General features: G+C 32.6%; 1 protein-coding gene across 1 annotated transcript in view; it reads left to right on the top strand.

The window, feature by feature from the left end:
- AKR1D1 (aldo-keto reductase family 1 member D1) overlaps positions 1–26,788 on the top strand; it is a 65,112-nt gene extending 38,324 nt beyond the window's left edge. Inside the window, exons 4-9 of the mRNA XM_074267814.1 lie at positions 384–461; positions 3,210–3,332; positions 3,700–3,809; positions 16,084–16,249; positions 18,713–18,795; positions 26,544–26,788. Coding sequence (XP_074123915.1) covers positions 384–461; positions 3,210–3,332; positions 3,700–3,809; positions 16,084–16,249; positions 18,713–18,795; positions 26,544–26,586 — 603 coding nt within the window. The 3' untranslated portion in view covers positions 26,587–26,788. The remainder of the gene's footprint in view (positions 1–383; positions 462–3,209; positions 3,333–3,699; positions 3,810–16,083; positions 16,250–18,712; positions 18,796–26,543) is intronic.
- The last annotated feature ends 747 nt before the right edge of the window (positions 26,789–27,535 follow it).

Below are 27,535 nucleotides of genomic sequence, written 5' to 3'. Positions count from 1 at the left end.
TTTAGTATAGAAATCACAGACCTGGTTACAAAACAAAACAAAACAAAACAACAACAAAAAGGATTGATTCCAGATAGCCAGGAGGTGGGAGGGAAAAAAGGAGTCCACATACATTTTTGTTTTGAGGCTTTAGGGAACTACTGGAATATCTTGGGGGTGGGAAGAGGGAGAATGTTAAGGTCAGAACTTTGAAGATCTACCTTTGAAGATGATTTGATAGATTAGAAAGAGAGAACAGATCAGGTTCCACAATACTGGGACCTGTGTATTAAGTTGTTTTTACGCTTATCCAGTTTTCAAGTCTAACATTGTATGATATATTAATTTAAATTTTCTGATTCCAACATTAAAAAGTAATAATAACCTCTCTCTTCCCCCTCCAGCCTGGAAATGACTTTTTTCCTAAGGATGAAAAGGGTAATTGGTTGTACCATAACATAAATCTGTGTCACACCTGGGAGGTAAGACTGAGCCCTACTCTTCATTGCCTGAACTCTTTTCTTGCTTTTCTTTTGGGATTTGGGGGATTATTAGTGGGAAACTAGATGTTTTGGATTTGCTCTGATACTGACAGAGCAGTATGGAGCAATAATTTTGGAAAATTTTAATACCTGTTTGCTCTGTGTAAGCAGGCTTTCCTGTATTTTGCTTGTACTTTGATTTTTTTTTCCATGTTGGCCTTTTCCTTAACATGCATAGGTTCTAGAAGACATTGGATGAAATGGATTTGCAGGGGTATTGACATAGTAGCCCATAATTGAAGAGAGAAAACAAAAGTGAAACGTTTAAAGGTGTTCAGGGAAAAGAGGGTTAAATTATTTTTTTAAAATTCTAGAAGGACCTCAGACTGAAAGTGGTGAAGCATAAGCATGCATACACACGAATACACACATACACATTAACACACACACTTGGTCAAAGAAATCTCATGTGTTTATTCTCCACGATGAATATCTATCTCAATCACCCTAGAGGTTATATAGTAGAATAAAAATGCTAAAACTTGTTTTCCTTTTTTTTTTTTTTTTTTTTTTTTTTTTTGGGAGAGAGAGACAGGAGGAACAATTGCAGTTTCTTTTCTTATTTAGCTCAGGTCAAGAAAAGTGAAGATGAAACAGTGTTTCAATGAATGTTAATGACTGTCCATGCACAAAAAGGGAAAAGAATGAAATTTCTGCTTTAAAGCCTTCACTAAGTACCATCAGGCTAGAGCTGTTTTGAATTCTATCACAAGGCCTTTTTTAATGTTTTATTTCAATAATTAGGGGACTTCTTTATGAGTCATCCTGAGAATACAATTTTCTCACATTTTATTTCAATTTTATTTATTTATTTTTGCTTAGGCCGTTGGGGTTAAGTGACTTGCCCAGGGTCACACAGCTGGGAAGTGTCAAATGTCTGGAATCAAATTTGAACTCAGGTCCTCCTGACTTCAGGGCTCTATCCATGGCACTATCTAACTGTCTCTGTCTCAGATTTTAAAGAGCTGACCTATATTGAATGCTCTTCCTATCATCTTGTTGAAAATAAGTTTCAAAGATTCATTTTGTTTAAAATAGCTTTCTAAAGTACATTTATATATCATAGTTTATTCATGGTTTCTGTTGAAAGAGAGATAATTATTTGGTTACAAGAAAGAAAGATAGCCTTCCAGAGAGTCTCTTCGCTCAATTTTTCTATTAAAAAATTCTGTCTTTCCAATTTAAAAAAAAATTCCTTATGGGGATTTTCTTCTTTTCCTTCATTAATTTGCTTTCTTGTGGAAAATAAATTGGTGACAACAATTAGAGTCCCTTTTAATAAAGGATGAGGTTTAGAGGCAGTAGTAAGGGAAAAAGGGTCAGGGATAGGTAAAGAGAAAGGATGATTTATAGTAATGTCCAACTCTTTGTGGCCCTATTTGAGATGGTTTTTTAAAATTGTAATAATATTTCATTTTCCAAATACATGTAAAAATAGTTTTCAACATCTATTTTTGTAAAACTCTGTGTTCCAATTTTTTCTTCCTCCTTTACCTTTGCCCTCCCCAAGATAGCAAGTTATCTGATATAGGTTAAAAATGTGCAAGTCTTTTAAACATATTTCCATATTTGTCACGTTATGTAAGAAAAATCAGATCAAAAGGGAAAAACCATGAGAAAAACAAACAAAAAAGTGAAAACACTATACTTCGATCCATATTCAGTCTCCATAGTTCTCTCTGTGGATGCAGATGACACTTTGCATCACAAGTCTATTGAATTGCTTTGAATCACCACATTGTTGAGAAGATCCAAGTCCATTACAACTGATCATCACATAATCTTTTACTAAGTTCTATTTTCTCCTGATTCTACTATCTTCACTCAGCATCAGTTCATATAAGTCTTTCCAGGCTTTTCTGAAATCATCATTTCATACAGAAGAATAATATTCCATTACACTTACATATTGTGACTTATTTGACCATTCCCCAACTGATGGGCATCCACTCAATTTCCAGTCCCTTGTCAGTATAAAAATGGCTACTACAAATAGTTTTGCACAGGTGGGTCCTTTTTCTTCTTTTATGATCTCTTTGGGATACAAACTCAGTAGAGACACTGCTGGATCAAAGGGAATGCAGTTGTACAATCCTTTGGGCATAGCTCCAAATTGTTCTCCAGAATGGCTAGATCATTTTATAGCTCCACCAACAATTCATTAGTGTTCATTTTGGCTTTTCTTTGGCAAAGATACTGGAGTGGTTTGTCATTTCCTTAAGTAACTTATTTTGCAAATGAAAAACTGAACAAAAAGGGTTGAGTGACTTACCCAGATTATATAGCTGGTAAGGGTTTGAGATTGGACTTAAATTCAGGAAGATTAAACTCAGGGTTAGGGTTAGATAGGTTTTTCCTGATAGTTAGATAGATAGGATTTTACTGATACCAGGTTTAGCTCTCTATCCACTGTGCCATCTAGCTGCCCTTTCTGCTGATGACTTCTGTAATATTGGAGAAAAACCTACCACTCTTTGGGCAGAATCTTTGCCTTTGCCCTTTTCTTCATCCCCATTTGTCTCTTGTAAAGAAATCATTTTTCATTTTACAAATGGTGAACTTGATACCCAAATACAAATGTGTATTTGGGTATCAAGTTCACCATTTGTAAAATGAAAAATTTAGACCAAATGATATCTAAAATCCCTTCCAATCAAAATCGATGATGCTGTGATGTTTTTGGCACAGGCTCTGGAAGCATGCAAAGACAGTGGCTTAGTGAAGTCCCTTGGAGTATCTAATTTCAATAGAAGACAGCTGGAACTTATTCTGAATAAGCCAGGACTCAAGTATAAGCCAGTCTGCAACCAGGTACTTCTTCCTACTGTGCATTACAACAAGAAATGTTTTTGGTAAAAAACTCGTACTTATGGGTCTAATAGAAAGATATATGAATTGGAATCTATGAGAATCCGCAATGAGGAGAGAGGAGGGAAGGTTCTCAAGTCCAAGTGTTCTCTAAAACTTGTATCATAGCTCCCTTTCCCTAGAAAATTTGCAGAATGCAAAGAATCTCAGATATTGGAAAGAGAAGACTACCAATAATTGCCACAGTATCCATTCGGGTTATGAATATGATCAACAGCATCTTCCTATCTTTTCTGCCAGTGCAAACTATCAAGTACTTCAATGCTCTAGGTTTTACTCTTTCATTCAGCTTTATACTTCATTCATACAGGTTGAATGCCATCCATACTTGATCCAGACAAAGCTCTTGAAATTTTGTCAAAGCCATGATATTGTCATTGTGGCATATAGCCCTTTGGGGACCAATAGAGACCCAATGTGGTAAGTGACATTTTTCATATCAGCTATGGGGTTTCATATCAGAATTTAGAGTTAGGGTTAGGGTTAGAATTGGAGAATTAAAGACAAGGCTAAGTAAAAAATAACTTATTGAAATACAGTCTGCTGTGGTTGGTGCCAATTTCTTTTTTTAATGACATGACATTACCAATGCAGGAGAAGATTGAACTATTCTGGTTAACTATTACAAGGTGTTTCATTGTGCTACTGATTATAACAGTAATTACTCTTGCTTTTTTAATATAATATAAATGATTGCTGTTGCTTTTTCAAGTTTTCCTATATGTGAGTTTCTCTGTTTAGTTTTTCTTTGCTAAAGGAAATAAATAGCCATCCCACATTTCATTCATGTTTTCCATGGAGTATCTTTCTACTCCCTGCTTTGTGAAAACACTAGATATGAGCCCCAAACTAAGCTCCATATAATTGTCTTCTTGGTTCAGAGTATAAAATGCCAAAGAACATGAGAAAATAAGCTTAACCTATCCTATTAGAAACCAGGCTCCCTTAAGATTGAATCTGGTCGATGATTCCATGGGACACCCCTTAGTGGACAGAGAGAAAGATACAGAATCACAACCCCTGGGCCTACTTGTTATAATTGCTAGAAGTATTTTGCCATGTTTTCAAGTAAAGGCTAGGACTAGACCTCTACTAGTCATAGATAAGGTAGATTTAGAGATCAAATTGATAGCAGACCTAGATGATCTCTCCAATGATTCCTAAGTTTATTCTACAAACAAATTTATGTGAAAATCCTATCTTGGTAATACAGATACAAAACATATAAACAAGGTCTTGCCTTCAAGGACATTGAGTACATCTCTATTTTCAGAAAAATAAAAAAGCTCCAATTCCTTTAAAAGGTTTCACTCATATAAAATGTTTAATATAAAAGTTGCTGGGAATTGTCAAGCTAGTTAAGGAATGGTCTTTTTTCATATTATAAATTTCACCATTAGATCGCATAATCTATTTATCTATTATAAATGTAACTATTAACAAAAACAAATTATCCAATAAGCATAAGAGAAGAAAAAAAAGAAAAAAGGAGAAGAATAAAATTATAAATAAAACCCAAAAAGTTATAACATATGTAGAATATGTAAAATACAAACAAACAAAAAATTAATCTTCTGGGTTTCTTTCTGAATTTATCTATACACACACACAAACATACACATACACATGAAAACAAAGCCACAGTATGTATATAGTACATATGCCTGTAGGTCTGTGAGTAGTTTATCTATATACATATGTGCACAATACATATATCACATATACACATGTATATATACAGCAAAAGGCTGTAACAGTTTATATTATGTATTAATGCATAATTAATAAAGTAATATTTCAATATTATAAGTTGGTAATGATATAATAAATATTTGCATTTATTATAACATTTAGAAGAATAACATATCTATAAAATCAAATCTTCACATTATGAAATATTTGTAAGAATATCAGTATATAACTATATATACATTATGTGTATATATACATATAGTATACATGTGGTAATATAGAATTGTAAATTGCCTATAAGAGTACCTGGTACATAAAAAATATTATATAAATGTTAAGTATCATTATTAGTGTTACTATTGTCAATATAATAAAGGTGTATGCCATTTTTAGTCTTTATATTTATTATTTTGGTTCTGCTAATCTCAATACAAATTTGTAGTCATCATATTAATCATTTCTACCTGTTATAATATTATATTACATTAATACAATATAATTTTTAGTCATTATCAATCATTAGACATGTTACATGTTCTTTGAATGATTGTCTAGATTTGTTTGTGAATCCATTTGGACTTGATAATTTTTTGCTAGGGAAGCCCTTTAATAGTCTATTTGATATCATCTGCAATTCGGCTATTTGGGTTATACACTTGTTTTGCTAATTTGGGTATTTAGCATTTTTATAAATAATCACCTATTTATTTCATATTCTCAGGTTTTTAAACATTTATTATCAGCAGCCTTTATCTTTAATAATATTTTTTTAAAAATTTTACTCCTATTTTAAAACCATAATCTTAACATTTTAGAGTTTGAAGGAAATAAAGAAGAAAATTAGGAACAAGCTGTCTTGCACCTGAACTAGAATTTTTTCCTACAATATAACTAACTAGTGGTCAGGTCAAAATATTTCATTATATTCACTTATGATGATTTGTACATCCATTTCCCAAATAGCAATGGAATTAAAAGACTTCTGAGTCACATGAACAACAAGATAGCAGACTTGGCATTTTTTCTGATACCTCTCATATTTTTCCCTAACAGAAATTATATGCCAAATAAAAAGCAATTTCACTGTCTCCATGATCTAGAAACACCCAGAATCTAAATGAAAGTTTTTAAAAATCCAGTTATGACCATCCAACAGTCAGCTGGGTCAGAGACATAGCTGGTAAACTCTTTGGGATCCAACCCCTCAAAAACCTAAAATCAGAGGGAAGGAGTCAGGAAATAAGTGATAAGGGAAAAAAGGGAAGGTATTGAAAGTACCAAAGATTTCAGGAAGAAGAAAACTCAAAGGTCTTGAATATTAACAGATAAATCAATAAGAAAGCTGTAACAGAAGGAAATATAACTTCCAGATCTAGCAAGTGAATTTAAGCATCCATAAATAAATAATGCAAAATGAAGAAAAATAATTCAACATTTGATGAAACAAATAATCTATGGGATTTGAGAAGAACCACAACATAATATCCCTAGTATTTTAAAAGAGAAATGTGGGGGCTGCTAGATGGTGCAGTGGATAGAGCACAAGCCCTGAATTCAGGAGGATCCGAGTTCAAATCTGATCCCAAACACTTAACACTTCCTAGCTGTGTGACCCTGGGCAAGTTACTTAACCCCAGCCTCAGGAAAAAAGAAAAAAAGAGAAATGAGAATTATGAGAGCAGAATGAACAGCAAAAATAATGAGTTAAACAGAAAAATTCACCAAAAAAATAAGAGAGGATATTCGATTAGGAATGTAAATATTCAAAAGTGAAAGACAACTTAGAAAAAGCAAACATTAAAAAGCACATTGAAAGAAATTATGTTCTCTTCATCTTCCTGAGTTCAAACCTGGCCTCAGATACTTACTATCTGTGTGACCCTGAACAAGAACCTTAAGCCCATTTGCCTCAGTTTCCTCATTTGTAAAATTAATTGGAGAAAGAAATGGCAAACCACTTTATCACCTTTGCTAAGAGAACTCCAAATGGAATAATGATGAATTCAACTAAAACAACTAAACAACAAGGCTGTAAGCAAAACAGATTTATCTTCAATTCTGATGAGCATGGCTCTCTTCAACAATGAGATGAACCAAATCAGTTACATTTGTTCAATAATGAATAGAACCAGCTACATCCAGCGAAAGAACTCTGGGAAATGGGTGTGAACCACTACATAGCATTTCCAATCCCTCTGTTTTTATCTGCTTGCATTTTTTATTTCCTTCTCAGGTTAATTCTACATTATTTCAAAGTCCGATTCTTCTTGTGCAGAAAAATAATTGTATGGATATGTATACATATATTGTATTTAATATATACTTTAACATATTTAACATGTATTGGTCTACTTGCCATCTGGGGAAGAAGGTGGGGTGAAGGAGGAAAAAGGTTGGAACAGAAGGTTTTGCAAAGGTCAATGCTGAAAAATTACCTATATATATATATATATATATATATATATATATATATGTTATATATAACATATACTATATACAATACAATTAATATAATTTTATAATATTTATATATAATATAATAATATTAATTAGTATGTAATATATTAATATAAGGCTATAATAAAAAAATAAAAAAGAGAACAAAAAAACCAAGATTGATCTTGAAAACAAAATGTATCAAATATCAATGGTGGGTGTTATTACTGTTTTTTTTCTTATTACTGCATTTTTTTTCTCCACTTGGTCTATGTTATTGTGCTTTCTACAATTTTGTTTATGATTTCTATTGATTTATTTTTTTTAATTTACAAATGACTTTTTAAAATGTATTTATTTATTAAAAACTTAAATGCAAAATAGGAAAAAAAGTATTGTCATGAACAGCAGAACATAAGAGAGGATTAAAAATATAAAGCAATAAATTTCTATTTCAAGAAAACCTATATAATAAATATCACATGTTGTGTTCAGAACTGTCCATCTTTTCTTTGCTTCCTCATGGACTTTCTTTTATTCTTCCTTGTGCATTTTTTACTTTATTCTTTTTTCCTCCTTTCCCTCACCCCGAAGAAAGCTGTAATTAAGCATAGATATATTTGTACATGCATATATATGTATATATATAATATATAGTGTATAAATGTGAACTACATATACATAGATATTTATAATCATACATATATATATATACATATATACACATATCTTCATATGCATCTATGGAAAACTATGGTAGACTTGTTTATCTTCTGTTTCTCTGAAAGTAGATAACATCTTCCTTCTTAAGTCCAAGTCTTTCCATATTTTTCTAAATCTACCAATTCATCATTTCCTATACTATAGTAATATTCCAACCTTATAAAGTCTAGTTATTTTTAAGTAGTCTAAAACAATATTAACATGGTTGACATGTAATATAATTTCCTTATTTTTCTCTTTTGATAAAATCTATTTTAGTTTAAACTTTCTCTGAGATCATGATTACTACTCCTGCTTTTTATAACCTAATAAATTCTACTCCTGATCTTTATTATTATGTTTGTGTGTATTTCATATTTCCTATCCCTCCTGACTCCTCTGCTTTACTTCTATCTGCTACTTTGTTTTTCTACCTTACCTCTCATCCCTTATTTTCTCCCTTCTAACCCTTTCCCCTTCCTTGCTTGATCTCCTGTTTCTGTCTGAAATTAGAAGACTTTTATTCCCTTTTAAATGTATGTGTTCTCTCTTTAAACCAGATCCAATATAAGCAGAGTTCCCTCTAAAAATCCTTCCTTTATTATCTTCCCCTTTCATGTTCCCCTGGCCTTTTAGTTCTATCTGAATTTAGAAGACATTTATACCCTTCTAGATATATATATGTATTGTTCCCTCTTTAATGCATTCCTGATGAGAGTAGGGTTTCAGAACTATTAGCCCTACTCCCCCATCTAATTCCTCTGTGTCAATTCTTCTTCATACACCTCATTTATATAAAATAATTACTCTTTTTTTTACCTTTTCCTACCTGTTTTGGTTTTTAGAATTACAACATAACTTAGCTCTACCTCAGTCTTTCTTTTGAACTACCCAATTACCAATGACAATATTAGACATATGATTTACATTTCCACATACAAAAAGTAGCTTTTCGTTATTAAGTCCCTTGTAATTAGTCTTTGATGTTTACTTCATAATTTCTCTTGGATGTTATATGTCAAATTTTTATTAAGTTCAAGTCTTTTTGCAACAAAATCTTGAAAGTCTAGTAATTCATTTGCATGGACTATTTTATTTTGTTGATGATTTCAATTGATTTATTTTTTAAAAATGCATTATTTTTGCATGTTTAACATATATTGGATCATTTGTTAACTGGGGGAAGGGTGATAGTAAGGGAGGGGAAAAAAATTAGAACACAGAGTTTTGTAGGGGTGAATGTTGAAAATTGTCCATGTATCTATTTTGAAAATAAAAAGCTTTAAATAAATAATTTTAAGGTAGGAAAATCAATATTTAAATCTGACTTTACAAGTTAAGATATTACAAAATTTACAAGTTAAAAATAAAATAAAATAATTGTTTCAAAATTTTAAAAAATACATTATTCTGAATTTAACACTCCTCTCCATCCTTCCCCTCCCCACCCCATACACACACACATATAGACACTAAATTAGAATTTCCATATACACAGCAGAGCACAAGGATTGTATGTGAGGTTTATGTGGCTTTTTTGTTTGTTTGTTTAACTTTATTAGGTTTTGTTTTGTTTTGTTTTTTGTTTTTCTGAGGCAATTGGGGTTAACTGATTTGCCCAGGGTCACATAGCTAGGAAGTGTTAAGTGTCTGAGGTCAAATTTGAACTCGGGTCCTCCTGAATTCAGGACTGGTGTTCTATCTTCAAATCTGGCCTCAGACATTTAATACTTCCTAGTTGTGGGACCCTGGGCAAGTCACTTAACCCCAATTGCCTCAAGAAAAAAAAAAAAAATATATAACATCATCCCCGTGCCATTTAGCTGCCCCTGGAATTTAATTTTAAAAAATGAATGCTGAAAAATTGTTTCTACATATAATTGTAGGAAAATTAAATATTACATAAAAAGATTTTTTAAAAATTAAACAAACTGGGGGCAGCTAGGTAGTGTAGTGGATACAGCACCAGTCCTGTAGTCAGGAGGATCTGAGTTCAAATTTGATCTCAGACACTTAATACTTCCTAGTTGTGGGACCCTACTGAAAGTATTTGGGTAGACCCTTGAAGACCACCTGTCAGGGATGTTTGAAAGAACATTCACATGGGGTAGAAAGGAAGGTCTCTAAATTTTTTTCTTTTAGAATCGATGATGTTATGTTTTCTCCAAAACCATTGCTTTCTTCATTCTTTTAGCACAATACTATCATGAACCATAATTAGCTTAGCTGTTCCCCACCTGATGGATATATTTTTTTTCATTTCCAGTATTTGCCATTAGAAACTTATTTTTCCTTTCAAAATTCTTCACCTATTCTTGTATTTTTCAGAATTTCTATTTTAGCCTTTTATTATATTTTTACTTAGGTTTCCAGGGTTGTTTTTTTTTTCTTATTTTTTGTTGATGAAATGCTGTAAATAAATGTTTTCCCTTAAAATGTTGTAGATAAATTCCCAATAATTTTGATATTCTTGTTAATATCTATGTATCATTTTTATAATTTGTTGTTAAACCACCAATTCTCCAGTATTAAGTCATTTAGTTGCCCATTGATTTTTAGTTTTCTCTTTAATGGCCCTAATAATTTTTGTTGGACTGTGGTAATGAATGTATTTAATAGTATGGCTGTATGTATATTTGCAGTGTTTTATGCTTTTATTTTTTTCTTTAAGTATTTTGATGATATGGGATTTGGCACATATATATTAAGTATTGAATCTAATTCACTATATATGATATTTTTTAGCAAAATGATTTCCCTTTTTATCTTCTTTAATTAAGTTTATTTTTCTTGTCACCTTGACTGGAATTATAATTGCTACATCTGCTTTTTTGTGTTCAGCTAAGACATAATCAGTTTTGCTATATTTCCTTATTCTAACTCTTATAACATGTTACTAGATTCTGCTTTCTAGTCCATTCTGCTATCTTCTTCATCAGTACATCTTATTAACATTCACAATTATAATTATGTCTTCATTTTAATCACAGATTCTTACCCTTCCTTTTAATTTTAAATCCTTCTTTATAATTGGCCAATCCTTTCTTGAATCTACCCTCCCTTTTATTGTCCTCTTTCCTGTTACTTCCTATTTATTTGGAGAATTAAATGTATTTCTACTACAAATTCTTTATGTATGTATATGTGTTCTACCTAAATTTGACCAATTCAAATGAAAATGAGATCCAAGTGATGCTGCTCCCCCCAATACACATGCACTTCTTTCATATTTGAATAGACTTTTATTCATTCCGTCTGATTCTGTGAAATAAGTTATCCCATCTTCTCTCTTCTGTTTTTTTTCCCCCTATGTGTGGGACGTAAAGATCCTAACCCTAACCTTTATTTTGATTCTTGTGAGAAGCAGGGCAGTCATTTCACCAGAAAGTCTGGAGCAGGAAAAGTATTAAGTAGTAAGGAACATAGTTATATAGTCAAGGTTTTACAGAAATTATTCGCCTACCCATCTCCTCTTAATCTTTTTAAAATCATTGGCAAACTCAACCTTTATTCCTTATTTGTCTTTGGAATACAGATGAGCTTTTTATGGTACCAGGGTCTTGGATAAGCAATAAATGTTAAGAAAAGGGGTCTGTTTTGCTTCAAAGGTTAATAATCAATTAAGCCAGAGGTTGGTCTATTTTACTTCACGTAACTAATCAATTAACAGATAGAGATAGCCATTTTGGAGACTTCTCAGAGAAGGGCCATTAAACAATTGGTCAGGTTTTTCTTCTTTAAGCTTGAACAAGGGTCAGAAGGGATTACTTCAGGTATTTCCTGCTGGAAGAGTAAATCTTTGATCTTCTCCCAGAGCCTTAATTAACTAAACAGACCCTTAGTACTGAGTCTTGAATTATCTAAGGTTATTCTGCGAAGTCCTCAGTTTCCCATTTCACTCACCTAGTATATTCTTTTATCCTTTCCTTTCCCTGCTACTTTCAACATCATGAAAATATAGTGAAACCACTCCTTGGCTTTTGATCTTATTTGAAGCTTTCTGTGAGCATTGATGGTGTTGAGGGATGAAAAATGAGGGGTGAGAGATACCCTAAAAGCAATGAAATCCCCAAGCTGGTGTCACAAGTTTTTGGGAAAGACTTCACAGTCCCAATCTGCAGGCAAGGTTTTTAGCAAAGGAAAAAAAAATGGGTTTATTACACTGGGAAACAACTTCCAAGAGGGCCAGTTCCAGAATGGAATTAGCAAAGGTAGGTTTTTGGCGAAGATGGGTTTACACAGAGAAATGACTTTCCAGAGGACCAAATACTGATAGGAAATTAACAAAGGTTTGGGGTATAGAGTTGTTTTTTTTTTTTTAATTAACCTTCTATAGTTTGGGGCTAGAGAACAATTGAGGGCTAATTTTCAATTCAATAAAGAGTGGTGATTATGCCCCAGGCCTAGATCTCCAATTGAATTGTAGGTGGAGATTACCATGGGAGTTTCCCCTAGGAAGAGGGGGCTGGGGCCCCTCCCAAAGATCAGGGGGACACAGTTTACCTCAATGGCATTATGCTTTTAAAGGAGCCTTTATGTCATAACTCTTTACAAAACATTTTTGTAAAATCCTTTTCAAATGCTCACTTGTATTTACCTTCTTATGGGCTCTTCACTTTTATGTTTATATTTCTAAATCTCTACTCAGCTCTAGCCTTTTTATCAGGAAGTCTTATATTTCATTAAAGGCCCATTCTTCTCCCTCCCTTTCCTCCCCCCAGGGGATTTTTTGGATAATTTATTTCTGGTTATAAGCATAAGTGTTCTGTCTTTTGAAATATATCATGTTATGTTCTCTGCTCCTTTATTTTGGTAATTGTTAAATCTTGTATGATTTTATTTTTGAATTCTTTATTTCTGGTTGATTTCTTTTTTTTCTTTACTGGCTATACTGTTCCTGGGAGTTTTCATTTTGGGGTTTCTTTCAGGAAATGACTGTTTTGTTTTGTTTTGTTTTTCTATTTTTTTACTTTACATTCTTGTTCTAGTTTATTGGGCCAATATTTTTTTTTTTCGTGATTTCTTGAAATAAGATATCCTGGCTCTTTTTTTGGTCATGGCTGTCAGGAAGTGAAGTAATTCTTAAATATGTTTTGCTAAAAAAGCAGCAAATATCATAGGATCATAAATCTTAGTCACCAAAAAGTCCAAATCCTTCATCTTACAAATGAGGGAAATGATACAAACAGTAATTATGTGATTTGTCCATGATCTTTCAGCTAATAGGTTTAATTCACAGAAGAGAATGAATAAATACATCAGTGATACTTACACAAAAGACCATCACAAATAGTGAGTAGTAAGTAAATCTATTTATCCAAGTATGTGGAAAACAGAAATCAGAAGTAATACAGATTATAGTACACTAGAAAATACATAGAGTAAATGAACCCTCATTTCTTCCAGCAAGAAGTAACATATCTCAACTTAAGCAAAAGAGACCCAGATCATACCCAAGGGAAATTCCCCCTTTTCTAAGGAGGTAACTTGGACCTGTTGAGAAGTTGACTTTACTGTACATATCTTCCTTCCAAAGTCTGTTCTCTCTCTTCCAGAGTCTCTTCCCAAAGGGATTCTGGAACTATATGTTGTCTATGTCTTGAAGCAAGAATAAAAATCTCTCCTTTTCAAAAAATTCTTTGTTAATTCTTCCTCTTACACAGACATCAGCATTAAGACATCATTCTGTCCACCAGTGAAGAGAATCTTATGAAACTGGTGCACCCTGACTCTGACTCCAGGCTAGAGATGGCAGATTACAAGATTACAAGACAGGGACAAGGCATAGGCTAGGGCTAGAGTAGTCCAAGACCTGCCAGTATTCTTATGGAGAACTAGGAAAGGGGAGAGCCAAGCCATGGCTGAGAGCTAACCCGACAGATACACTCTTGCAGTAGCCTGCTGACTAGTCTTCCGTGCCTCAAGTCTCTCCTCACTGCAATCTATCTTCCTTTTAGTGATCTTAGCCAAAGTGATCTTTCTAAAATAAATATATAACTTTGATGTTGAATTAACATACTCCATTTGTTAGAGTATACTTAAATATCCTTGAATACTAATTCGATCCAACACATTTTGCAGAAATTGTCTATCAGATAATTAGAAAGCTAATTATGGAAATTTATAAAAATCCTAATCACAGAATCACTGTCGTAATTTCCCTACCTGGTATGAAAACTTTACTCTGAGATCTATTATTGAAACATACCAGCAAGAAGATCATGCAGATATTGTCATTTATACTGAAGACATTAGAGTCATTAAATGCCTTCTATCAGACCAAAACTAGATTATGTTTGTTGCCTTCTATATATGAAGGTCATCCCATAAATTTCCTTCAGAGTGCATGTAATGCACTGAGGCAAGATAGAGATTAGAGAGTATTAAATAATTTATTTAAAAGGAAGAGATTTACTGGGACCAAATGGATCCATGGTTTGGTCCCAGGGCTGAATGAGACCATTGTCTCCAAGAATCCAGCCAACAATGTGAGTTCTCAATGATCTATATATACGTGGCTCAGACACAGGGGGTAGACCAAGGTATGGGCGGAATCAGGGTCCTGAGAGCAGGAACAGGGCCCTTACAGGGTGGGGAGAGCCACCAGAGATGGGATGACCTAATGGGATGACCTAATGGGGGGAGGCACTCGGGAAATGGGGAGAGGCGTCTTGATAAAACAGTACCTGATATTCTGATAACTTGGGATGGGGAGAGGCATTCTGATATTCTAAAATATAAGATCTTTTATCCTTATCAAATATTCTGATTTTATGAGGGAGGGGTGTTTTTGCAGGATTGAGCAGAAAAACTATAAAATGAGGCAGAACACTTAGGGAAACTGAGTCAGGACAATAAAAGAGAACTGTGACATGACATGAAAATCTGAAAAATATATATATATTCCTCAAAAAACTTCTTAACCAGTTTCCTGACATTATGTTTGTTTATTGAAAAATTAGAGGAACAGGGCAGCTATGTGGCACCAGCCCTAAAGTCAAGAGGTCCTGAGTTCAAATCTGACCTCAGACATTTAACATTTCCTAGCTGTGTGACTCTGGGCAAGTCACTTAACCCCAATTGTCTCAGCAAAAAAAAAAAAAGAAAGAAAGAAAAATTAGAGGAACAAAAATTTCATTTTGAGAAAATTTTGCAGAGCGGTAAAGAAATTGTCCTCCATTATTTTAAGAAGCTTCAAAAAGTTAATTTTTATATGCCCTACATGAAGTTGGCACTATTACTATTTTGATAAGGAATATCTTCCACAAATTAAATGGATGAAAAATAAGAAAAAGCAGTTTGAATTGATGCCAAAGATCAATATCTTTAAAAGAGAAGGAATCTTCTCTTAAATATCTTTTAAAAACCTACAGTGTTCTTCAATATATTCAGAGCTTGAAACAAAGACAATTTCTTGAAATTTATCTATGAATTGATCAGATCTTTAAGGAAATGCAGTCAAGAACTAAAATAGGTCAAATTAAAAAAAAAAAAAAAACTTTATGTTTCAGAAATAATGTATTCCTCCAGAAAGATACTGTATACCAAGGTCAATAAGGAGGAGAAGAAATTTGATTTTTTTTAAACAAGTTTTTAAGCTTTTTTATATTGACAATTATTTCAGGAATGTTGATGTTGATATTTTTCTTTAACAAACAGATGCTGCTTATTTTAAATGATATAACTCATATTTCTCAGAATTTTCTCAATTTCTCTATCCCACTTTGTTTAACAATACTTATATAGTAAAGGAAATAGTATATAATAATTACATAATTAAAAATTGCATAAGATGGTAGGTAAGTTATTCTATTTGATTTTTAGCTTGATCTAAATTTCATATATGTTTTGTTCTTGTTTAAAGGGTGAACACAAAATGTCCCCCCTTGCTGGAAGACCCTTTGCTAATCTCCTTGGGTAAAAAATACAATAAGACAGCAGCACAAATCTGTCTACGTTTCAATATACAACGAGGGGTGGTTGTCATTCCGAGAAGTTTTAATCCTAAAAGGATAAAAGAAAACTTCCAGGTAAGAGAATTTGTGAAAAGTATTAATTTAATGGGCATTACTTCTTACACAGAGACTGAAAATAAGAATGGCAAAAGTAAGTCACCAGTATTCAAAAAGCAGTACATTATTTGTTTTTTTAGTGACGTTTTACTGTGGCAACCATGTTAGCACCTTAGTCACCTCAGGATCAGCCAGAGTCAGGATAAGCAAAAGTCTTTATTTTTGGTCTCTAGTGGCAGAAGCTAAGGGGGAATGGACTCGTATCTCTGCGACCTCACCTCTTCGTCTCTCTTGCAGAAGTGACCCTGGCTAGTCTCCCTGCACCTCCTAGTCCCTCCCACAATTCTCTGTATACACCAAACAATTGGGCCGGCACAGGATAGTGGGAAAAGCCTTTTTCCAAGCATATTCTTATAGCATATTGTCCAATCAGTAATTAGCCTCAAGTGCTCGATTGTCCGACCCCAGTGCATTGACTCAAAGACTTTCAGCTCTTTACACATTACCAACAGGCATTTTTGTGTCTAGATTTTACCTGACTGAATTAGAGCCAATGATCAATTATTCAGGGATGGAATTTCTAATTTGTGAATTATCCAGTTCTATTATTTTCCTGCCTTCTTCTGTCTTCTCTCATCCATTGCTTGTTAAGTGAGAAGTGAAAAATTCTCATTTGTTAAATGAGAATGGTTAAAAAAAAAAAAAAAAAAAACTTGAAACTTTTACCATTCAAAATTTCTAATTGTTAGTATATCTGTATTAAAAAAAAAAAAAAAAAAAGTTTAGTAAAGGCAGAGGATCATCCAAATTTCAACTACCTGTGTCTGCTTCAGCGTTAGCAACTGATAACCAACCCTATAATGCTAGCATCTTCTTGTGCAGTAAAAACAAAAATGAAAGAATTAGTCAGATTAAATGATTATACTATGACTTCAGAATGAGAAGGAAGGAATCAACTAAGAGTTACTGAATCATCCTTGTTATGTTAATAGCTCAGCTAAAAATCTAATACTAGGTAATGTCTATGACCAAAATGAAAAATCAATTAAATTCATAATTAATCATTTAGTTCATAATTCTGTTAAATTCTTGTAATGCTGGAGAAACTGAGGCAAGATTAGAGAGTTTTTAATATTTTATTAATTGGAAAGTTTAATTGACTGGACAGGACTCTCATCTCAAAGTATCCAGTGACGAATGGGGGAATGAAAAACCCTTTTATAGCTTTCAAACAAAGAATAGAAGAAGAGCAGGAAAAGTTAGAACCGTTTGGCTTTGTCAGGATGAGGGGGAGGCTATAAATTCTTACTAAAAGCCAGAGTCAGAATGTTTGAATAACAGAAGTAAAGATGTCAGTGAAGTATCCGAGATAGTCTTATATTTTGGAATATTTTAGAGGGGCAGTTTCATAAATTCTTGAGGACAGAAGAAGCTAGGAGCCAGAAAGTCTGATCTGCTCCTCATTTCCCATTGACAATTTATGACCTTAGAGCAAATGGTCCTCAGTCTTAATGAATCGGGGGGGGGGGGGGGGGGGGGGGGGGGAGTTTACAACTTAAGAGACTGAGGCAGAACAGTTAAGGAAACTTGAGATAGAACAATTCAGGGAAACTTAGGACAATAAGGGAAACTAGTGCAGAGAAACTGAAGTAGAACAGCTCAAGGAGACTGTGGCATAACATTCTTAGGTTGTTACCTGAGGGTATTTGCATTTTAAATGTTATTTGTTTAACTTAATTTCATCATCAATTCATATGATCCAAATACAACATCATAGCCAAAGAACAATTATCTTTTTTAACTGAAAGGAAGTCAGGAGGATAAACTATAACTTAGCCTGTTGTTTATCCCTCTTGTAAATATTAGGCAGCATTTTGCCTTTAAGGCTACAAAATGCAAACTATATTGATGAAAAGTTGCTCATCCTGTATTTTCACAAGTCTTGAAGACTGAGTTAATTAAGGATTTGATTGAAATGAAGGTAGATTTCAGGGGTGTGCTAAAGCCAGTTCATATTGTATTTCAAGAGCAAGTTGTTGACTTTTCAGGGGAGGAATAAGCAAATACTACAAAGCAGACTGGATTTATCTTTTTTTATTAGTTGTCTAGATTTAAAAGAATAATGGGGAAAAGCTTAATAAAGCAAATACATTTTAAAGTTTGTCATTGGGATATAGAGAGAGCTCATTGTTAAGCATTCAGCAATCCAACATCATAGAAAAGTATCATTTTCCCATATTGCTTAGCTTTCCCCCAAAAAAAGTAAAGAAGAGTGGAAGAGAATCAGAAAAAAAAAAATGCAAGAAAATCATCATGTACTAGAATTTCCATAAATTTTCCTTCGGAGCCTCAAAACTTAGGAATTTATGAGTTTATCCAATCATTGTTTTGTACTGTCAAGTATCATCCTACTTAAAAGTCTCAGTGTATATTGTGATGCTCCTGGAATTATCTTACTTTTTTCTTTTTCTCTTATATCAGATCTTTGACTTCTCACTTACTGATGAAGAAATTAAGAACGTTGAAGCCTTGAATAAAAATAATCGCTTTGTGCAACTGCTCATGTAAGTTCTGGGGGTTCCTGTATCAGGTGCCATTGATTTAGGAGACTCAGCCCTCAAGACAAAATCATCTTTCATAAACTACACAGATACTGCCTGCATGAGAAAATTAATAGGGCAGGTAGCAGTGATGTAATAGAAAGTACTGATTTAGGACTCAGAACACATCAGTTCTACTCTTGGTTCTATCATAAATCAGTTATTTAATCTTGGGAAAATCATCTACACTCTCTGGGTTTCAGTTTCCTCATTGATAAAATGAAATACAGAATCTCTCTAATTTCTTTTTAAAATAACTTTTATTTTTAATACAAATAAATATCAATAAACAGGAATACAAGTAAAGTCAACAAGCACTTATGAGGTATCTACTAAGTTCCAAGTACTGTACTAAGAGTTAGAGAAAACAAACAAAAACAAGGCCAAAAAACCCAAAAATCCCCGATATCAAACAGCTCACAATCTGAGAGAGACAACATGCAAATAATTCTGTACAATAATATAAATACAAGATAATTCAAATATAGTCAATAGAAGAAAGGTACTTTAAGAGAGAGATCAGGAAAGACTTTTTGCAAAAGATACTATTTTTAAAAAAATGTTTTTAAATCATTAGCATTCTTTTTTTTTTTTTTTTTTCCTTCTTACTAGGAAAGAAGGATAGGAGGGGAGAAAATGCCTCTTTTATTGTCAAGCAGAGCATTCTCATATTGATTTGTTAAATTTGTTAGAAAGTGGACAATATTCCTTATTAATTTTCTATAATCATAATTGATCATTTGATCAGATTTGTTAGTCTTTCAAAATTATTCATTTGTATAATGTTTATATTATTGGATAATTGTTCTAGTTCTACTTACTTCACTGAATCATTTCATTCATGTCTTTTTATATCTCTTTTAAAAATCATCTTTTTTTCTCATTTCTTCCAATCCAATAGTACTTCTACTAAAATTTGTTCAGTTGTTCCCCAGCTGATGGGTACCCATTTTGTTTCTAGTTCTTTGTCACCACACACACAAAAAAAAAGTCTATATTTTATTCATATAAGAACTTTTTTTTTTCCTTTGGAGGTGTAGACTTAACAATAGTATAGTTGGATCAAAGGGCATGCATTGTTTAATAACTTCTTTTGCATAACTCCAAATTGTTTTCCAGTTTTGTTTCCCATTTGTAGCTTCACTCCAGCAACAATTCATAAATATGCCTTTTGTCTTGAAACCTCTTCAAAATTTATGAACTTTGTTTTTTGTTTTCTTTCTCTATCTGATAATTATGAGATAAGACTTCAGAGTTCCTTTACTGATTACTAATGATTTGGAGCATTTTTTTTCATATGGTTATAAAGAGCTTAAGTTTCTTTCCTTGAAAACTACTTGCTGATATCCTTAGACCATTTGTCAATTGAGGAAAGGCCCTTAATCTCATGAATTTGAATCAGTTTCTTGTATATATTGTAAATAAGAACTTTATCAGAATTTGCTGCAAAAATTTCCATCCACACCCCCCAGTTAACTGATTCCATTCTAACCTTAATCATATTCAATTTATTTGTGCAAAAGTTTTTAGTTTTATAAACTAAATTTTCCATTTTATCATTTGTGCTCTTCTGTACCTTGTTTAATCATAAACTCTTCCTCAATCATATTTGATAAATATTTTTCCTTTTACTTTTTAATTGGTTTTTGTTGTTACCTTTTATGTCTAGATGAAATATCCATTCAGAACTTTATATGGTACACAGTGTGAGGCATTGTCCTAAATTTGATTTCTCCCATACTGTTGTCCAATTTTCCCAGAATTTTTTATCAAAAAATAAATCCTTTCCCCAGTAACTGGGCATTTGTATTTATCAAATAGTAAACTCCTAAATTTGTTTGTTTCTGTAAATTGTATATATAATCTGATCCAGTGATCAACCTCTATTTTTTAATCAGTTTATTTTGAAAATTGCTGCTTTGTGATATAGATTTAGATGTGATACTGCTAACCTCCTTCTATTTCCACTTTGTTTCATTATTCCCCTTGAGATTCTTGATTCTTTGTGCCTTGTTAGGAATTTCTTTATTAATGTACTTGCTCTATAAAGTAATCCTTTGGTAGTCTGATGGTTGTGGCACTTAGTTAACTTTGGTGGTATTACTTTTTTTTACATGGACTTGTTCTATCCATAAGCAATTGATATTTCTCCAAAATATAGGTCTAGCTTTATTTTTGTTAACAGTGGTTTGTAGTTGAATTTATATAGTTCTTGTGTGTATTTTGGAAAGTAGACTTCCTTTATATATTCTGTGATAATTTTAAGTAAAATTTCTCTTTTTTTATCTGTTCTTGCTGGCTTTTATTGGCAGTTTAGAGAAATGCTGATGGTTTGTGAGAATTTATTTTATATCCTAAAACTTTACTTAAGTTACTATTTCAATAAATTTTTCATATGACTCTAGACTCTCTAACTACAACACATCATCTGGGAAAAGTGATAATTTTTTTTCTTTGTTTTTGAAATGTAATAGAATAATATCGGGGTTTTTGAGGTTGTTGTTTTTTTTTGTTTTTTTTTTTGTCTATTTGTTATAGCCAATTTACCTAGTGACTATATCAAAGAGAGGTGCTGACAATTGATATTCTTGTTTTGTAATGCCAGAGAAACTGAGGCAAGATAGAGATTAGAGAATTTTTAATATTTTATTTGAAAGAGAGAGATTACTGGGACCAAATGGATCCATGGTTTGGTCTCAGGGCTGAATAAGACTATTTTCTCCAAGAATCCAGCATCCAGCAGAGAATGTGAGTTCTCAATGACATATTTATACATAGTAGTTAAACAAAGGCAGGGGGTGGAGTCTAAACTCTGGTAATCAGGAATCTCCAGGCAGAACCATCAATTTGGCTCTGACAAGTGGGGGGTAAGACCATAAATTCTAACAAACTGGGAGTTCAAGATAGTGTCTGACTACAGACACAAAGTCTAGAATCCCCCTTTCTGAGTTTACACTTTGACAATTTATAACAGAGCAAATAGCCCTGAGTTATATCAGTCTTCAGGAACTAGAGGGGGTGGGGTTTGCAAGTAAGGAGATTAAGGCAGAACAATTAAGGAAACCAAGGCAGGACCAATTAGGGAAACTGAGGCAGAACCAATTTAGGGAAACTGAGTCAGGACAATAAAAGAGAACTGTGGCACAACAGTTTCACCTCTAATTTCATTGAGAAACATTTTAATTTACCCCAATTACATATAATGCTGACTCTTTGCTTTAAATCTATATTATTTATCACATTTAAAAAGGTCCATTTATTTCTGTTTTCTGGTATTTTTAATGGAAATAGGTGTGATATATCAAAAAATTTCAAATTCTATATATAATAATCATGTAATTTTTATTTTTTTATAATGACATGGCTAATTAAGATTATGATTTGGCTAATATTAAAACAACCTAGCTGGCCATATTCTCTAATCTTTGGGATATGTTGATTTACCCTTTTACTATGATTTTATATAAATTTTTATGTCAGTGTTTATTAAGAATATTTGTCAATTTTTTTCTGTTTCTCTTTTACTATCCCTCTTGTACATATTAACATGATATTTGTTTCATAGAAGATATTTGGTAGGAACTTTTCTTTTGCAAATCTTCAAATAGCTTTGATAATCTTTCTTTGAATGTTTGATAGAATTCAATTGAATCTAACTGGTCCTGGGTTTTCCTTCCCTTCGAGGGTTTATTTATAAATAGTTCAATTTTTTCCTTTGAGATGGAATTATTTATATTTTTTATTTCTTGCTTTGTTAATCTTGATATTTTATAATTTTATAAATGTTAACTTATTTCATTTAGGATTTGAATTTTACTGGCATATAGTTGGGCTAACTGGTTTTTTAATAATATCTTTTCTCATGTGACTATTGCTAATTATTTTTCTTAAATTTTTTAACACTGGTAATTCAGTTATTTTCTTTCTTTTATAAAATCAAATTGATTTATTGTTTTCCTATTTTATTGCCCTGCCCAAAAAAAGTCCTAGTTTTATTTATTAATTCAGGAAGATTTTTCCTTTCAATTTCATTAATCTTTACCTTAATTTTCATGATTTTTTATTTTGCAGTTTAGTTTTTTTATTTGTTTTCTTCTGTGTTGGTTTTAATTATATTTAAAATTTTTAATCCATTCTTTCTGTTTTTGTTAACTAACTTATTTTGAGTTAAAAATTTTATCCTTTGCTTTGTTACAAACCAAAAATGTTGGCATATTGTCTCATTTCCATCATAATCTTTAAAAGACCTCTTTCTGTGATTTGTTCTTACCCACCAATTCTTTAATATTAACATTTATTCAAGGTGGTTTTAATAATTTTAATGACCTTTTACTTAATATAATTTTGTTGTATTTTAATTTTTAAAATGTATTTAATATTTCTACTATTCAACATTTGTTTCTGTGGGTCTTATGCCTAAATATTTTGTCAATTTTTATAACCACTATGCACAGCTGAGAAATATATATAATCCTTTTTCATCATTAGAAGTCTATCATATCTAATTTTTTTTTAAATTCTATGCAGGTTCTTAATGTCTTGTATATTTTTTGGTTAATTTTTTCAGCCTAAAAAAGATACATGAAGATTTCCTTTCTCCCCCATCTATTTTTCCTTATAATTCACTTAAACTTTTCTTTAAGCATTTAGATAATATGCTAATTGTGTATTGAAAATGATTCCCTATATGTGGTATTTTTCAGCAAGATATTGTTTCCCTGGTTCTTTTAATTGTCTATTTTCCTATTGCCTTATCTGAACCATAATTGATTTCTCTGCTTTTTTTGTAGTACACTGAAGCATAATAGATTTTACTTCAATTCTATAGTTCAACTTTGTGCCTTAAATGGATTATTTGTAAAGAATATATTACTGGGTTTTGCTTTCTAATCCTTTCTATAGTCTATTTTGTTATTGAGTGCATCCCATTCACATTTATAGTTAAGATAGTTAATTGCTTGCTTATCACCATTTTTTTCCCTTATACTTTTTCCTTTTCTTTATCCCTGCCCTTATTAAATATAGATTCTATCTTTTCTTTCTTTTTTTTTTTAAACTCCCTTTTAATTCTCTTCTTGAAAGATTGGTGACTAATACCTCCATCGATCTACTTTCCCTGGTATATTCTCTTTTTCCCTCTTCCTCTTCCTTTTTCTGTGCCTGTTGAGTTGAATATCTCAACACCACTTAAAAATTTTTTTTTTCAATAGTATTTTTCCAATACATACAAAGATTGTTTTCAACATTCATTTTTGTAATACAGTGTTCCAAATTTTTATCTCTCCCTTCTCTATCCTCTCTCCAACACAACAAGCAATTTGATATAGGTTAAATATATGCAATTCTTTTAAACCTATTTTCATTTTTGTCATCTTGTAAAAGAAAAATCAGGTTAAAAAAGAAAAAAAAAACAACATGAGAAACAAACAAAGGTTAAAATAATATACTTTGATCCACATTCAGTCTTCATAATTCTCTCTTTGAATGCAGATGGCATTTCCCATTCCCAATCTATTGGAATTGCCTTAAATTATCTCATTGTTGATAAAAAGCCAAATCCATCAAAGTTGATCATCACATAATCTTGTTACTATATGCAATGTTCTCTTGGTTTTGCTCACTTCACTCAGTACCAAATCATAAAAGTCTCTCCAGGCTTTTCTGAAATCAGCCTGCTCAGCATTTCTTATAGTACAATAATATTCTATTATATTCAACTATTTCCCAAATGATGGGCATACTCAGTTTCCAGTTCCTTGCCACTACAAAGAGAGCTGCTACAAACATTTTTGCACATGTGGATCTTTTCCTCTTTTTTATGATCTCTTTGGGATACAGACCTAGTAGAAATACTGCTGGATCAAAGAGTATGCATAGTTTGATAGCCCTTGGGCATAGTTTCAAATTGCTCTACAGATTGGTTGAATCAGTTCACAACTCCACCAATAATATATTAGTGTCCCACATCCCCTCCAATATTCTTCATTATCTTTTCCAGTCATTTTAGCCAATCTGAGAGGTGTGTGGTGGTACATCAGAGTTGTCTTTAATTTTCATTTTTCTACTGATTTAGAGCATTTTTTTCAAATGACTACACATGGCTTTAATTTCTTCATTTGAAAATTGTCTGTTCATAGCCTTTGACCATTTATTAATCAACACTAAATTCTTTGTATCTGTGTATATGTAAATGTATATGTTTTGCCCTCTTTTGGCCAGCTTAGTTGAAAATGAAGTTTAAGTGATTCTATCCCCTCCATAACATCCATGTTTGTATATCCTTTTTGCACCCCCAATTATGTGAAGTGTTCCCCCTCCTTCCTCCAATTTCCCCCCAAAGTATACTTTCCCCTTCCTTTTCTTTTTTCTTTTTTTTGGCATCATAAAAACTTAAATCCTTTTGAAGGTTTTTTTGTTGTTGTTGTCATTTTTTGTTTTTTTGTTTTTACTATCTGTATGACCTTTTATGATATTATATTTCTGAAAAGGACTCTTATCATTCCCCTTCTCTCTTAGAACATAAACAGTTTATCCTCCTAAAGTCCCTTCTACCTTTTACATTTTCTCTTTACTTTCATATTTGCATTTCAATGTTCCTTTTCAGGTCCAATTTTTTTTTTTTTTCATTAGAACTGTTACTGGCATACTGGGCTGGGCAGGAAATTAAACACTGGCCTGGTAACAACTTAGGACTTGAAAACCTTAGAGTATTTGGGAAAAAAGGAAATAGTCAGAAAGAGACACATTTAAATGTCTACTACCTACTAACACTTGTATTTTTTTTGGTTTGTTTGTTTTGGGGTTGTTGATGTGTTTTTGATTTTTGGTTTTTGTTCTTGTTTTTTTGTATTAGTTGTAGTGTTTTTTTGGAGGCAGTTGGAGTTAAGTGATTTGTCCAGAATCACACAACTAGTAAATGTCTGAGGCCAAATTTGAATTCAGGTCCTCCTGATGTAATGCCAGAGAAACTGAGGCAAGATAGAGATTAGAGAGTTTTTAATATTTTATTTGAAAAGGAGAAATTGTGCTGGGGGCATTTTGCCCCCAGGGCTGATGTCCAAAGCATCCAGCCACTAATGTGTGCTTCTCTTGAAGTATATATACACACACGGGGCTCAGCTACAGGGGTAGACCAAAGCAAGGGCACAGTCAGAGCATTGAGAGTGGGAACAGACTATCAATCCAGTCCTGACAGGGTGAAGAGAGGCACCAAACATTCTGATGATGTCTAAGATAGGGTTTTCTCCTAATCTGGAGCATCATGATTAGGAGGGAGGGATGGTTTGTTGCAGGATTGAGCGGAACAATTCAGGGAAACTGAGGCAGGACAATTTAAGGAAACTGAGTCAGGACAATTAGGGAAACTGAAGCACAACACTGACTCCAAGGTCAGTAACTTTATCCACTGTGCCACCTAGCTGCCAAAAAGAACTATTACTATTATATGTTGATACCTCCATTTTAAGCTGCTGATCAAGAATCTGTAGGTGGAATTCAAGGCTAAAAGGGTACATGAACTGGTGGATGGCCACAAGGAAGTAAGTGAATGAATAACTCAGGAGGAGAGCCAGTCAGTAGGAGAAAAAAGAGGATTGTATGTGTAGGGAAAAAAAAAAGTGGTTGTTAATAGTTATCCTGGGAAGCTATATTAATACAATTTTCATTGTGAAAAATTCTTCTATGGGGAGGATTTTTTTTTTTTTTTTTGACAGGTGGAGTGACCATCCTGAATATCCTTTTCATGATGAATACTGATATTTGAAAACATCTATACTGAATTTTACTACTGCCTGTGCCAAAAACTTAAGCCAGAGGATTCCTTCCAGTCTGAATGGAAAAGGACAACTGAACTATACTTCTCTTTCACATATTCTGACTTATAAGAATTATTCCTGCAGAAACAATGATTTTGAATTTGTCAAAAATCATAAAACAATAAATTATTAACATACTAGCATAATCATGCTCCTCGATGTATTTGATTGTCCTCTGAAAAACACCCCTGTGATCCTAAGTACAAGGGTAGGCAAGACCCTTTATTGGCTTAGAAATGAGAAAGAGAGACAGAAACAGGAAGACTAGATGAAGAGAGACAGAGAGAAGGAAAATATGAGAAAGCAAGATCAGACATTGAAAGGAAAATTTGAGAACTTTTAAAGTTGGTGGAAAAGCCAGTACCTTCCCATGTGTTCTGATTCTCAACACTTATAACCCCCCAAAGTAGAGAAGACTCATTAAGTGAAATCGTTTTTCTCCCTAATTGAGTTGAAAAATTATCTCACTACACATCATAGAACTCCACAACTCTTTTGAGTATTCTATTCTATCAACTAAACAAATCCACATGGCTTCCCTGGTTATTGTCTTACTAGCTTACTTTGATAAATATATTAGCTTAGTGTCCATGATTATCTTTTTTTTGGAGGGAAGGGTAATAATGCTGGGGAGAGGAAGCTAAACCAACCAAGATTAAGCTGATAAGATGGAATAACTTCTTAAGTAAGGCAAAGCTTCTCCCTTCTTAGAGTTAGCTAAGGAAAGTTATTTCATCCAATCAGAATTCTCTCCATTACCCCCCCCCCCAAATCAGTACCCTTAGACTTCAAATATCAGATGTGTAAAAGAAAGATATAAATCCCAAACCCCTATGCAAAATAGAAGAAGCAGGGGATACTTGCCCAGCTATTCCTGTCCTACTTATAAC

This window comes from Sminthopsis crassicaudata, chromosome 5, assembly GCF_048593235.1.
Source record: "Sminthopsis crassicaudata isolate SCR6 chromosome 5, ASM4859323v1, whole genome shotgun sequence".
Taxonomy (NCBI): Eukaryota; Metazoa; Chordata; class Mammalia; order Dasyuromorphia; family Dasyuridae; genus Sminthopsis; species Sminthopsis crassicaudata.
The sequence above is the reverse complement of the archived record's forward strand: the minus strand, read 5'-3'. Positions and strand labels throughout refer to the sequence as shown.